The 15,507-nt window shown below is 49.0% G+C and overlaps 1 protein-coding gene and 1 long non-coding RNA gene across 2 annotated transcripts; one reads left to right on the forward strand and one right to left on the reverse strand.

The window, feature by feature from the left end:
* Nucleotides 1-3,407: 3,407 nt before the first annotated feature.
* Nucleotides 3,408-7,273, forward strand: LOC123083446 (probable leucine-rich repeat receptor-like protein kinase At1g35710). The gene is made up of 2 exons (XM_044505494.1): nt 3,408-6,458; nt 6,539-7,273. The coding sequence occupies exons 1-2, from the start codon at nt 3,419-3,421 to the stop codon at nt 6,895-6,897; spliced, it is 3,399 nt and encodes a 1,132-aa protein (XP_044361429.1). The 5' UTR covers nt 3,408-3,418; the 3' UTR covers nt 6,898-7,273.
* Nucleotides 7,274-7,763: 490 nt separating this feature from the next.
* On the reverse strand, nt 7,764-13,903 carry LOC123102757 (uncharacterized). Its single transcript, XR_006449287.1, has 4 exons — nt 13,699-13,903; nt 13,420-13,608; nt 8,515-8,647; nt 7,764-8,047 (listed from the first exon to the last, which is right to left on the reverse strand). It is a non-coding gene; the product is annotated as an uncharacterized lncRNA (long non-coding RNA).
* Between the last annotated feature and the right edge of the window lie 1,604 nt (nt 13,904-15,507).

The following is a 15,507-nucleotide window of genomic DNA, read 5'->3' on the forward strand; positions in this document are numbered from 1 at the left end:
ACCGCGAGTGGTTGAGCGCGCCTCCCGTCCAGTTCGCCGCGACGCCGGAGGAGGAGGCGGCCCACCTCGAGCGATGGAAGGAGCACTGTCTCCGCCAGGAGCAGGTCGACGGCGAGGAGAAGATGCGCTACGACGCCATGCTCCAACGCGACGCGGAGGCGCTCCGGCTCGAGGAGGAGGAGGAGGAGCGCGCGCGGCTTGCCGCAATGCCGCCGCCCCAGCAGACGCCGGAGGAGGCTGCCCTGGCAGCGTACCAGGCGGCGTTCGGGTGGGCAGACGACGTCTAGGGCAGCGTGCCGGGCGGCAGTAGGCGGGCGCAGACTTTTTTAATGTTTTATTTAATGTTTATTAGATTTAGGTGGACTTTGACCGGCGTTTGACCGGCCATTTTATGTTTAATTATGTTTATTTCATGCAACTTATTATTATTTTTCCACGGCGGCACATTTGGGTCGACATTTCCGTTGGGCGGTCAAGCTGACCCATTTTAAAATGCGGACACGCACGTCCGCCTGACCGATCCAAATGGACAAAAAGCGGACAAAGCGCGCGTCCATTTGAGTCGCCCCGTTGGAGTTGCTCTAAGAGGTTATGCATCTATCGAATTTCCCTCCGCCGAGACGCAGCTTCGTCAGTTAACCTGTTGAAGTGCATGTGTCAGTATTTGGTGCTAGATGGTGTGAAAAGGGATCAATGTGCTGGTCTTGCATTGTGGCGCCTGATGCGGCATGTCTCATCGTACATATCATCTCATCATGTACGACGATTCAGTAGTGCACCGTGTGTAGCACGCGCTCATTGATGGAAAGTCCGTGACGTGTGAGAAGAGGGCCAATACTTAAGCGTAGTTCACGGTCATCTTCATCACATGCATGCAGCAGCACCGAGGGTCCAGTGCAGAATCAATGGAGGAGATCGAGAATGGTCTGAGCATCATCATCGATTTTGCACACCGGATGGTAGGTTGGCGCATCACATATGTTTCTTTTGCCAGAACGTCTGCGTCCTTGAGCACTATCACACACTGTTTTTCTGTGTCGTGTGGGATGGACCTCCCTATTGCACCTTTGCAAGACGACCATTCGAACAGTGTCGGCGGCGGGTGTATAAACTGTTTGTGTAGGAATTAATTGCACTAGTGAGAAAAGATAAAATAGCTAAACCAAAATATGAAAACAAAATATGCTAAAAATTGGAATAAAAAAGTGCTAAAAGGAACATCGGGCTAGCCTGGACGCCTCCTCCTGCATGAGCATTCTTCCTGACCTGGCATACGGCCAGGGAGATTTTCTCCCATCATAGATGGTTGTGTAATATCTTCAGATAGGATCTACCCCATCTTAGGCTGATTTTTATGATTATTGCCGCAAAACAATTTTTTTTAATTTATAGTTGTGTTGGCTATGTGCATCGTGTTCTATAGAGGTCAAGCATTTCGTCCAGTACAGCTGTATCACCTCAATTTATCGATCGAATGTAAATGTCATTTATTGAAAAATGAAGTTTCACTTCGTACAGGCTGTGGCGGGCCTGTGGAAGAACATGGTGTTAGGGTCTCCATGCCGCAGCCTCTACTTGCTTGCTCACGCTGAACCCAGTAAATTTACACTTGCTCTAAGAGGTTCCCCTAAAAAAACTTGTTCTAAGAGGTTCTGGATGTATTGAATTTCCCTCCGCCTAGACGCAGCTTCGTCAGTTAACATGTTGAAGTGCATGTGGCAGTATTTGGTGCTGGATCGTGTGAAAAAGGGCTCAATGCTCTGGTCTTGCATTGCGGCGCCTGACGCGGCGTGCATGTCTCATCGTATGAATATGTCATCTCATCGTGTACGACGATTCAGTAGTGCACCGAGTGTAGGACGCGCTCATTTATGGAAAATCTTCTTGTTGTGTGAAGAGGGCCAAGACTTGGGCGTGGTTCACGGTCTGGTCTTCTTCACATGCATGCAGCAGCACCCAGGGACGTGCAGTGCAGAATCAATGGAGGAGATCGAGAATGGCGTGTGTGACAGCAAGACGTACGTGACACTTTCGCCGTAGTCGTCGTCATAATCATCATAATCATCATCATCGTCGTCATCGTGTGTGAGCAAGATGTACGTGCGGCCTGTGTACATGGGAAGTATAGTATGTGAGGCCGGGGAAACTTCATCTTCATCGCATTGCTGCCTGCGTTTCCTTCAATTATTTTGAAACAGAACCTAGTAGTATGAAAAAGGCCAAGACTTCACGGGTGTCAATCAAAGTTGGGCATCCATCCCACCGTTCGTCGTCGCCGAGGAGTACAACTGGGCTCACATCTCATCACACGTCCCTCCTGCAGTCCCGCTCCATCTGGTCTTCTCTCCTGTATGCATGATTGCATACATGCTCCAAATCCACGCTATATATGAACTTGTATTTGACAAAAAGTTGAGTACACATGATAGATATAAACAATTAAACATGCATGAGTATTACTATCATGGTTGCTCTATGGGCATAGACTGTCACGCAGGGGGCCACTGGTCTGTGTCGTCTGACGTAATTCATAAAAATTGTTGTGTTCGCTTTGTAATAGTGTGTTGTGTGCACAACACTTCAGATGTGCAATATAAACACCTGGCTAATATTCATAAAATTACGTTCCCTATAAATAATATTGTATTTTTTAAAATAATTATTATCTGATCAATCCACTACGCTGGTTCACCCAAACAATTATGGTATATCTTTATCATTTCGGATACAAGAACATAGAGTGGCATCTTTATTGTGGCCTATTAAACCTCTGTTGCGCGCTGCGCGCTTCTTGATTTTGCCTTCATACGATTACCACAACTTCTAAATTATACATGAATACTTTGCTTGTTGTCTTTTAATATCTTTTACAGGACATCAAAACTAACACGTCCAGAAATAAAACATCATTTGAACAGAAAATGAAAACAAAGCTTAAGGTTCTCGCAGCAAGCGGAAGAAGCTGAACACAATGGTCGTGTTGGTCGCTTGGTCTACATGGAAAGAGCGAAATGGTTGAGTTTTTTTTAGGTCAGATTCTCTAATCTAGATGGCATATTAGACCAAATAACATGTGATGCTCATAATTGGTTAGAAGCTGTGGCTCATAATTAAAGTGCAGGAGACACGTTACGTACATGATATCATACACTCTCTTGAAGTCTTGTGTGTACAAAGGACGAAGACTTGAGCGAGGTTTATGGTCTGGTCTTTGCATGCAGAATGAAGGTGGCGCAGACCGGCAGAATGAAGGACGCTCACCTTGCTAGCTGACGCGCACATGAATGTTAGCAGCAGCAGCAGCTTCGACTCAACTAATGTGTGTTGACTGACCGACACTACGCGGTGTGCACTGAATATAAATAGGGGTTGCAGTGTGCACAAAATAACTCAATCACATCCCCCGACCAAACACAAGATGCAAACACTACGCCTCAAGATGCCATCTTGCTCAACACCTTTCTTCTACCTCTTCTGCCTACTGCTTGCGCCGTGCCTTCTTCTCTTGGAAGAAGCACATGCGGCGCACCATGGAGGGGTCTCAATGAGGTCTCAGCACATGGCCCTCCTCCGCTGGAAGGCTACACTTGCAAGCCCACCGCCCCAGATGACCTCCTGGCGGGAAAACACCAGCCCGTGCAACTGGACGGGCATCATGTGCTCGGCCATTCGCCATGGCCGCCGCATGCCCCGAGTGGTGACCAACATCTCCCTGCCGAATGCTAGCATCATTGGCAAGCTTGGTGAGCTCAACTTCTCGGCTCTTCCATTCTTCACATACATCGACCTTACTAACAACAGTCTCCATGGTGCAATACCCGCTAGTATCAGCTCCTTGTCAGCACTTTCGAAACTTTACCTTTCCTACAACCAGCTCACTGGGAAAATCCCCTATGAGATTGGTGACCTGCAAAGTCTTGAGCAGCTTGGTCTCGCATTTAACAGACTCACAGGACATATCCCAGCGTCTCTGGGTAACCTAACAATGTTAACTAGTCTTTTCATTCACCAAACCATGCTATCAGGCTCCATTCCTGGCGAGGTTGGAAGGCTTGTCAACCTGCAAATCCTACAGCTAAGCAACAGCAACTTAAGCGGCATGATACCAAAAACCCTTGGAAATCTGACCCAACTAAATACTTTGTACCTCTATGATAATCAACTTTCAGGGCCTATACCCCAGGAACTAGGCGGGCTAGTGCATTTGCAAAGACTTGACCTTAGTTCAAATAGTTTTTCAGGTCCAATTCCAATCTCCATAACCAATCTCACTAAGATGAATGAGCTTTTTCTCGAAGAAAATCAAATCACAGGCCCAATACCTTCAGAACTAGGCAACCTCGCTATGCTAAATCAACTTGGTCTCTACAAAAATCAAATAATAGGTTCAATGCCCCCGGAGCTAGGCAACCTCACTATGCTCAATGAACTTGCTCTATATACAAATAAAATCACAGGTTCGATACCTTTACAGGTGGGAAATCTGATGAATCTCCAAGAGTTGGACTTGTCCAACAACCAAATATCTGGCTCAATTCCTGGCAGCTTAGGAAATATAACCAAGCTTGAAGTGCTACACCTCTTTGAAAATCTGATAACCGGTTCCATTCCCGAGGAAATTGGCAATCTGATGAATCTCAAACATTTAGACTTGTATCAGAACCAAATTTTGGGATCAATACCAAAAACTTTTGGGAAGTTGAAAAGCATCCAACAGCTGTACATCTACGATAACAAATTATCAGGTTCCCTTCCTCAAGAATTTGGAGATCTCATAGGCCTTGTCGAACTTGGGCTATCTAACAACTCACTCTCAGGGCCTTTACCTGCAAATATATGTTCAGGTGGCAGACTTCAACTTCTTAGTGTTGATTCTAATATGTTCAATAGCCCCATTCCAAGTAGTTTAAAGACATGTACGAGTTTGGTTCGACTTCACCTTGAGTCAAACCAACTAACAGGCGATATATCTCAGCATTTTGGTGTGTACCCACAACTCAAAAAGATGGGCTTATCATCGAATAGGCTCTCTGGGAAAATCTCACCGAACCTAGGTGCATGTACCCAACTAACGACACTAAATCTAGCAAATAATATGATCAATGGTTCCATACCTCCAACGCTTTCTAAATTGTCCAACCTAGTAGTACTATCACTCCAGTCTAATGATCTCAGTGGTGAGATTCCACCAAAAATCTGTAGTTTAGCAAATCTCTATAAAATGAACATATCATCAAACCAATTATCTGGATCCATACCTACACAAATAAAAAAGCTAAGCAATCTAGGAGTCCTTGATATATCTGGGAACAGACTGAGTGGATTGATACCTGAGGAACTAGGGGCATGCACGAAACTACAGTCCCTGAAGATCAACAACAACAACTTCAGTGGGAGTTTGCCCAGTGCGATTGGAAATTTAGCAGTCCTGCAAATCATGTTAGATGTGAGCAACAATAACCTCAGTGGTGTGTTGCCACGGCAACTTGGGAACCTGCAGATGCTAGAATTTCTGAATTTATCACATAATCAGTTCAATGGCAGCATTCCATCCTCCTTTGCAAGCATGGTGAGCCTTTCAACACTCGATGTGTCCTATAATGACTTGGAAGGACTGATCCCAACAACACGGCTACTCCAAAATGCTTCAGCAAGTTGGTTTCTTCCGAATAAAGGTCTGTGTGGTAACCTCTCTAGCCTGCCACCTTGTTATTCAACCCAAGTATCTGGTAATCATAAACGGAAGATGGTTGGTTTGCTTTTGTCAATTCTTCTTGTGGTGGGTTTCAGCATTGTTGTTGCCATTGTTGTCAAAATAATGCTTAATCGTAACATGAGAAAACCTCAAGAAAGTGTTACTACTGAAGGAAGGGACCTATTCTACGTTTGGAATTTTGATGGAAGATTAGTATTTGACGACATTGTAAGGGCAACAGAAGACTTCGACGATAAGTACATCGTTGGAACAGGAGGATACGGCAAAGTCTATAAGGGTCAACTCCAAGACGGGCAACTAGTTGCTGTGAAGAAGCTTCATCAGACTGAAGAAGAGTTGGATGATGAAAGAAGATTTCGAAGTGAAATGGAAATCTTATCACAGATCCGACAACGAAGCATTGTCAAAATGTATGGATTCTGCTCCCATCCAGTGTATAAGTTTCTAGTCTACGACTACATTCAGCAGGGAAGCCTCCACGGAATATTGGAAAATCAGGAGCTAGCAAAGGAATTAGATTGGAAGAAGAGAATTGCTCTTGCAACTGATGTGGCTCAAGCAATATCTTATTTGCATCATGAATGCAGTCCACCTATAATCCATCGAGATATCACCAGCAACAACATCTTGCTTGATACAACCTTCAAGGCTTTTGTCTCGGATTTCGGCACAGCAAGGATTCTTAAGCCCGATTCATCAAACTGGAGTGCACTAGCAGGGACGTATGGCTACATAGCTCCTGGTATGTACTCTTCCTTCTCACATCAGAAGCATTTATCTCTATCCATTTATTCCTAATTCTGATGTTTTGATTCTGTGCAGAACTCTCGTACACATCTGCTGTGACGGAGAAATGTGATGTCTATAGCTTTGGTGTGGTTGTGCTAGAGCTAGTGATGGGGAAGCATCCAAGGGATCTGTTAGACGGTAGTTTTTCGAGTGGGGAACAAGCTATGCCGGTGAAAGATATTCTAGACCAACGGCCGAGAACACCAACAACAACAGAAGCGAATAGCTTAGCTGTGCTCATCGAACTGGCCTTTTCTTGCTTGGAATCTTCTCCACGAGCAAGGCCAACCATGCGGGAGGCATACCAAACACTCATCCAGCGACCCTCTTCTAGTTCCTGCCCTGTGCCTTTTGACTCGCTTACATTACAGCAAGGGAGTGATGCATGTTGATATATGATCTGAATTTTAGTGAGAAGCCAAGTTCTATCATTGCGGAAGCCGATTAAGGTTTATGTTTTTCCTCGAGTCAATCATATACCATCTATACATGTTGAAGTCTGTAAGCATCTTGTGTCATCTCCTATGTTTTATTTCTAGCAAAAACAATAACCGGTCCATGCAGCGTGAGCATGTTCACTGCATGGTCGGATCAGTAGTTGCATGCTATTACGATCGCCTGGTGGGATGGCACGAGTAGCGGCTTACAACTTGAGGCATGGTCAGGGGACGTGGGATGGCACGTCCGTGAAGCTAGTTGAGCTAATGAGCTGTTTAAATAAAGAGGAGACCAAAGCAAAAAAATCTGCAATGGTTTACACAGAGCAAATATCCTGAGTGTCCACTGATTCTTTTCCCTCCCTATGCCTCGGGATGAGTTCATGACTCACTGTAAGTGGTCGATGCGTAAACAAGAACAAATAAATGTAAACACACGAAGCTAGGTGCATAAAAAAGGAAAATTGCCATAGGACTAAGCAAAAGAACTTACGTGGGGCTGTATGGCAAGAGTATGAAATCCTTATCCTTATGATGGAGCATTGTATCCAGAAGTATGTAGTCCTTGTCCTTCAGATGGAACAACAAATAATTTACTACTACACTAAATTTCAAACATTGATTGGTGAGATTGAAATGAAACAAAGATACAACCTTTTTTTTCATGCCTAATAAAAACTTAACAACCGATGCGATGAGATGATATGAAAAGCCCCAGGTGATAGACAACAGTGAGAGCTAAGCTACTGCAATCATTGACATGAAGAGTTTCGCATGAATATATTCCATACTCTTTTTACCAGAAAAGTAAGTACCGGTTCACCAAAAAATTCAACTCACCTACTGTAATCACACAAATACTTTTTTCGCGAGAAATCACAGACATACTAAGAACAAGATGTACAGCCGTACAGAGAACAGCTCTATTTATCATTGTTCAGCAACTGGCAGTGATATATGAGGAAAAATACAACTAATTTGCCCATGCACAAACAAAAAGCGCCGACCATTTACATCAAGATCAAACCTACACCATAGCTTGTTTTTGTTAGTTTTAGATGCGAATTGACGTGTGCGGCACTGCAGGCAGTCCTAGTTCATCCTCCTGCACAAGAAGAGGAAAGCAAGCACAAAGAGTTAGTCTACTGGTTGAGACACAAGCATAGACGTTCACTGAAACTGAAATGAAGCACAATATGTGATGTGGTATTATAGGACCGAGACAATGGAAATTGTTTGAAAATCTCAGGATCGAATCCATAATATAGCACATGTTTGGCATTAAAGTGATTTGCATGTCCACCGGTGAGTTGTTTTTGCCAATAATATCAAGCTAGGATATGCTCAGTTGTTCACACCAAGTCACCAACAATGTAGGTACTTGCCATGAAATTAAACCCGAAATACACAATTCATAGGTTAGGAAATACTCCCATATATAATGATCGCAGGTATCTAGCCTGCCATTTAGATCATGTGACGAGATAAAGAAACCCTTCTACAACATCACGCACAGGAAATCAACACCATAACCAACATCACAGAAACTAGTCAGTCTCGCAATTGTCATACCTAGCTACCTGCTGCCAGTTTGCCATGACTGCTGCATGACCACTTGGTGCAGCAGGTAAGAAGCTCAAAATCGAGATCCTGCTTCAATCAGCTTCCAAAGCATCAAGTTCATCAGCTTCCAAAGCATCAAGTTCTGCATTTTTCATGGTACAAAATGAGCGCAGCAAACAGAGAACTGTCTTGTCTGTACAGGGCTTATGACAAAAGTGCCAAAACGTTTCAGGTAAAATCATGGACCTAAGAACCGATAAAAACTAAGAGTTTGCTGGATTGACTTCAACTACAGAATTTAAATTGATGAGTGGTTCCTGGCTGGTTACCACTGTAAGGGGAACTAGTTGATTCAATAACTTTAAGGTCATAATACCTGATGTTTGAGTCATCTAAGAATAGCCAACTAAAAATAAGTTCCTCCTCATCAATGTCATCTGGAACATTGTAGCTTCTACCAAGAGTTTCTTGTATTTTTTTTTTGCTACAAATGCCGGGGAGGCAGCAGAGGGGAGGAGGCAGGGGGCGAACCCCTATCTACTATGTTACATGCAACTGTTGAGATCTATCCGCGCAGGGCCAGCAGCCATGCATCAACATGACCACGTTCCGTAGAGCGAAACCGGCCGCGCCAGAGGATGGCGTCGTCACGGCAGGCCTTCAAAGTGGTGGCCAGGGAAGGCGCTTCCCGTCTGAACACCACCGCGTTCTGCCGCTTCCAGAGTGGAAGGGAGGAAGAGGGGGTTAGTTAGCCAGGCAGTCTCGAAGAAGAAGCGGGTGGAGGCTGGGATTTTTGACGCGATCGAGACGACCAGAGGGACATGGTCACTGGTCGTGCGGGGGCGAGAGCAGAGAGAGGAGTCCGGGAAAAGGGCATCCCACCCGGAGTCGAAAAAAACCCTATCGAGGCGAGCGAGAGTGGGTGGGGGGGTCGTTTGTTGGTCCAGGTGAAGAGACGGTCGGAGAGCGGCAGCTCAAGCCACCCAAAGCCATTGATCATGGCGTTAAAGGTCGCCGCCCGGGCGGCGTCGAAACGATCGTTATTTTTCTCGCTCGGTCTCCGAATGAGGTTGAAGTCACCTAAAGCAAGCCAGGGGCGCGAGATAGAGGCGGCCACCACCTCTAGATCCTCGACCAAGGCCTGCGTGTAGGAGTGATCAGCAGGAGCGTAAACGTTCGTAAGAGTGAAAGAGAGGTCTATGGAGACCGAGCGCAGGACCGTGGTTAGAGAGTAATTAGAGGGGGCGGAGGAGAGCAGGTCAAAGAGGCGGGGATCCCAGGCCGTAACAATCCCCCCGCGGCTCCCGTCGGCATTCTTGACGGCGAAAGCCGAGAGGCGCCCCGGGAGAAAAGAGGCCAGTTTGAAAGGGTCGAGGTGAGCGAGCTTCGTCTCCTGAAAACAAGCGATACAAGGGTTGGTAGATTCGACAGCCGCCCGGATACGGGCGCATTTGTCAGGATCGCCTAAACCTTGCACATTCCAGGAAAGAAGGGAACGTTTGACACAGGGGGGCTAGCCATGGAGACACAGCGGCTGCACCCGAGCACAAGCAGAAGGAAGGACCGATACAAGCCTCCCAAACAGGCGGGGCGAAATAACAACAACAGCGACGGTGCTCGGGGCAATACAAGCAAGCCGGAGGAGACTACACATCATCAGGACGTCGCACCGGGGCAGCCGGAATGGCCGCAGCAGAACGAAGCTCTGCCACCGCCTTTTTCCCAAGGGGGCGAACCACGGCCTCGACCACCTGGTTACAGATGGCTTTGCCTCGGAGCCGAGGAGAGCAGCCGAGGAGGGCCTCTTTCAGCGCCTTACGCTTCACTGCCTTCTCCTCAATGCTGACAAAGGTGGTGGGCTCGAGGAGGGCGAGACAGTGGCTGCGGCATTGCACTCCCAGCTCAAGAGAGGCCGCGGCACCTTTGTCGTCATCAGCGTCATCATCGTCGTCGTCGAGCTCAACGATGACCACAGACGAGCGACCACGCCCGGAGCTGGCGGGGGAGGATGGAGGGGTGGGCGGGCTCCAGGCACAGAGGCCACCCGTATTGCCGTGCCCGGGGAGGGGGGGAGCGTTCAGGACGCAGAGGAGGGAGGCCAGCTGCCCCCCGCCACCACCCCGCCCACGGTGCTCCGCCAGCACCGCCCCGATGCCCAGAGAGTGCTGCGCAGGGCGGCCGAGGAGGGGGGGGGGGCTGGTTATGGGAGAACGGAGGCGGCCCCTCGGAGAAAAAGGGGATGTACTCGCCGTCTTCGCCGAACGACTCAGCCATGTCCCAGAACATGATGGCTTCGATGGAGACGACGCGAGCCCCCCAGCGTCCACCCCACGGCCAGACGTCAGAGGGGAGATCGCGCGGTCGCTCCATGAGAACGACGGCGCGAACCATAGCTAGCTCGCGCCCACAGATGACCCGCGGGTCCACCTCGAGCAGCTTGCCAAAGCCGGAGAAGGCGGTGTGGATCCCCGCAGGGTTGAGAAACTCGACAGGGAAGGCAGAGGCGGCAATGAGGACGCAGAAACGAGCGCGTTGGGGGACACGCCCGAAATCCTCCTCCCGGTGCAGGTCGATGCGGGCCTCCTCATGGAGGAAAGGCTGACGGCGCATGGCGGCCTCGCGGTCCGCCCACGAGGCGAACCGCAGGTACATGACGCCGACCGATGAAGGGACAACGTCGAACGAGAGATCCCCCATGTCACGTGCTAGCGCCGTCTGCACAGCCACCGTCGGGTTGATGAACGCGGACGGCGGCTTGATGGAAATGACGGTGAGGCGGCGGGCAGCCTCGTAGTCTCCATCGGGCATGTAGATCTCGACGAAGGTGGGACGGTCAGAGTCGTTGCCGAAAGACAGGGCTCCGGAAGAGACCTCCTTCCCGGCCGTGGAGGACGAGAGCGACGAGCGGCTCGAGGAGGATTGCCCGTGCGGCAGCATGAGCTCCGGCGGGGGCGGAGCCGCCAGGTTCGTCATCAGCGCCCCGGGGCGGCTAGGAGCCGCGACGTCATCCGGCGAAGGAGCCGGAGACGCACAAACCGCGGTGATGGAAATGTCACGCGCAGGAGGCGGGGGGGGACTCGTCGGCGCCGCCCTCTGGGGAGCTGATGCGTCGTGGGCGGAGGGAAGGGGGGACCCCCGCCGTGTGCCGACCAGCACCAGGGTAGGGGGTGGGAGCGCGGTGCGGGGGGGGGGGTGGTGGCGGTGGAGGCACGGGGGAGGCAGTGGGGGCAGGAGCGCGGCGTGGTGGCGGTGGTGGTGGCGCAGGCACGGGGGAGGCGGTGGGAGCGGGAGGGGGGCCCGCGGTTCAAGGGTGGGGAGGCGCCATGGGACAGGAGCGCGAGCTTGCTTTGTGGCCGGAGCGACGGCACCGGCGACAGCGCACGGGGTCCCTGCAGTCAACGACAAAGTGCCGTGTGGAGAGACACCGAAAACACCCGTCGAGGGAGAGGGGTGCAACGGGCGGTGGGTGATGGCGAACGGGCGGGGAGGGGGGAGATAACAGCGCCTGGACGAAGGAAGGACGCGGGGTAGGCGAGACAGCGACAGGTGTTGAAGGCGCGGCTTCAAAGCCCTCTTGTTCGGCGCGCGGAGACAGAGGGGGGTTCCCTCCGACAGCGACAGCAGCAGGCTGGTTCTGAGAGACAGGAGGGTGGCGAGGGGACAGATCGCGCGTTGCCAAACCAGCAGCTGACACGGGGGGGGGGGGGGGTTTCGTAGGAGTGGGCAGCAGCGGAGGCAGTAGAGACCTGGGGGGGGGGGGGCGACGCCTAGCCGAAAGGCTAGGAGCGGTAACTCCCGTAGCTACTCCACGCCCCGCGGTGGGTGGGCGGTTGGTGGGCACGTTTAATGCGGAAACGGCCAGCTCGGCATCGGCACGAGACGCGTGGAGGAGAAGCTTCATGGTGGCGCCGGCGGGGAGCCCGCCGGAGACAATAGCCTGAGCCACAGCCGTGCTGGCTACCGGGACAGAGAAGACCCAATCTCCTACCGCGGTCGCCACAAGCTTCTCAGGAGCATGGCAAAAGAAGATGGACATGAGGCACGAGACCGTCGACGTACTGAAGCACGCAGCCGCTGATGGCGGCGTGACCCAGACGACGCCGGGCTCGGAGAGGGCGGGGAACGCGGCAGTGTCGAAGGCGACACCATGCGAGTGGGTGGAGAGGATCCCGGCATGGAAGGCCGAGCCTGGACGGGGGACGACTACGAGTGCGGGGCGCGTACCTGGGGGCGCGCGGGATGGCGACGGCGGCCAGGTCGTCGGCCAAAGGGCGGAGCAGGCGGGCCCGCGACGACGGTGGTGGTGGAAACGGCTAAACTACACGGGGGAACTGCGCCGGCTTCGTCGCCAGGCTCGTCACCTGGGGCGTCGCCAGACGCAGCCTCCGCCATCGTCTGCCCTAATTTCATCAGTTTTAAATAAAGTTCGTCCAGTTTCTTGTATTTCATTGCTCACATCCATAAGATCCATCATCTCGTCTTGCATTTCCTGTGGATTATGAAAGCAGGTGTGGATTCAGATCAAATTATCTTCAATCCTGAGTCTTCATCATACCTTTCAGCTCTTTATTGGCAGCCTTCATTGCAGCCATCTGTTAAATGAACTCTATAGGAAACTATGGCAACATACAATCTGTTGAGCATCATTCATTCTCTCTGATGCGAAAGAAGCATAGAACATCTAGTCTGTTGATAATCAGCTACATTAATTTTACTAAGGACAGGAGCAGGGAGCAACAATAGCATTTCCATTTTTGTCTTGTCCATGTTGAGAACTTGCTAGTGTTTGAAATCAGCAGTTTCTATAACAAGTAACCTAAGTAGATAAGAACGCATGCTTTTACCTATAAGGAAGTTTTGAAACTACACACAAATGGCCTATTATTGTAAACCAGATTCAGGATTTAGCTATACCTTCTTGGACAACCTTTTAGATGCTGACTTGTCAACATTTATGAATGGCAGCGTGGACCGGCGAGCCACTGCGAGGAGGGGAAGACGTCGCTGCGGCGCGCTGTGGGCATTTCATCGAACACGTGGTGTGCGGGAGCTGATGTTTATGGCCCTGCCCACCATCTCCTCCGCTGAATCCTCTTCCTGCCCCTGAAATCGACTCTCAAACCACCAAAATCAGCAGCAACAACCTGATTCTCTTCATACATCGCATAAATCACCACAAGTTGAGAAGAACACCTAGCTTCTTGTCAAAAGCAGAGCTCGCAGGCGTGGTCGGTGGCGTTGTGTGGAGTATAGGGCAGTCGCTGCAATTGGCAGGGGCGCGGCCCGAAGCTCGGTGTGGAGCAGCTCGGGGTCGGCCGGCCGGCGAGGCTTCGAGGACTGACGACGACGACGGGGCGGGCTGCCAGGGGCGAACCCAAGTGAGTGGGAGGGACCAATTCTTGTTTGCCCCTCACTCCTATAGGCCAGGCCCATTGCCAAGTTCCCCTGTTTAATTTGTTTTTTTATTTCTGATTTATTTTGGTCCAGTGTTTTTTTCCTGTTTTTTATTTTTCTCCGATTTTTCTTTTTATTTTATTTTTATTTTTATCTTCATTGATATTTTGACGTATATGTTAACATTTAAAAAAACTTATCAGCCTTTGTAATATTTTTTAAATATATATAAACTTGTTTTCACAAACAAAATTCTTTTAACTAAATCCATGCTCACGTATTGGAACTCCTAACTAGGGGCTAAACAGGGTCTCCACACATTGCTAACTCGATCTATCCCTTCTGGCAGTATCATCGGTGGCCAGAGGTGCGAGGACTCGCCTCGTTCATAGTCCTTAGTTATTTTTTGTCCTAGCTTCCTTTAGATTTTGTTTCCCTGGAGGCATAGACAAGGCGGTGGTGAAGATGACGTATTGGTCTCTTCATCCTCTCTACCTCGACGAAGTTAGATTCGACGCTAACGAAAGGCCGGTGAGGGTAGGTTCTACCAAATCTGATAGTTCATCTTAGATCGTGGCAATTGGTTTATCTTTCAAGGGAATCAGTTGCTTGGTTTTTGATGTGGCGACTTTAACCACTTACTTATGTTGGTTCTGCGGCAAGGTTTGCTTTCTCCAACCCTCTAGATTGGTGGTGAAGTGCAAGCTTGCACTACTTGGGGTGATCCCCAGTCCATGTTCTTTTAGCAGTTTCTAGATCTCATTACTAGAGGTGAGTGGTTGTTGTGGTCTTCAAAGCCTTGTATTGCAAGGGTGTTTGTACGGCTATTGTTTTCCTTGATGAATACCAACTATGATAGACTTTTGGCTGTCTTTGTAAAAAAAAATACAAGGGCTAAATCAGTAAAGCATTTAGCTTCAAAACTAGAAAAATAGAAATCGACTAGGAGCTTAGGCCCCCACTTGGCTTAATGTATGTTTGCCCTGGTACCTGGTCTTCATTCACCCTGCATATTTGCTTTGTCCTAAGTCAAACTTTAGAAAGTTGGATCAAGTTCATAGAAATAATATAAACATTTATAATAGAAAATATATATGATGTGGAAATATATTCAATGATATTGATTTGGTATTGTAGATGTTAACATTTTTTTCTATAAATTTAATAAAAAATACAAAGTTTAACTTAAGAAAAGCTAATGCGCGGAGTAAATACAAATGTAGGGAGTACTTACTGCACATGAATCTTGCCATTTGACAGCAGGTGAGCAGGAAGATGTTCTTTCACTTTTAAGATACGGTATATATATACTTTTTGCAGTTTCCGAGATTTTTAGTCCAACTGAATGAATGCATATGCTTAGTCGAACTGAATGCATATGTGGAAGAGAAGTTTGTCTACGGACAGCAGAGTGGTGCAGGTAGAAGTGCACTTCTTTTTAGTAGATTGACAGATTTGTGTGTGCGCAGAACTCTCTTCCTTCCTTCCTTCCTTCCTTCCTGCACAAAACAGAGGACTGTAGATAGTGGTAAAGCACCACCACTCTGCATCATCTCTAGCCTCAGCCAAACCACCAGCCTTGGCAATTCAGTGCTTGCTTTCTCCAGT

This window comes from Triticum aestivum, chromosome 1B (genome assembly GCF_018294505.1).
Source record: "Triticum aestivum cultivar Chinese Spring chromosome 1B, IWGSC CS RefSeq v2.1, whole genome shotgun sequence".
Lineage (NCBI taxonomy): Eukaryota > Viridiplantae > Streptophyta > Magnoliopsida > Poales > Poaceae > Triticum > Triticum aestivum.

Excerpts from the sequence above, each read along its gene's own strand:
- LOC123083446 (XM_044505494.1), top strand. The coding sequence starts at position 3,419 with ATGCAAACACTACGCCTCAAGATGCCATCTTGCTCAACACCTTTCTTC. Across the intron at positions 6,459-6,538 it reads GTATGGCTACATAGCTCCTG|AACTCTCGTACACATCTGCT; the intron begins GTATGTACTCTT and ends GATTCTGTGCAG.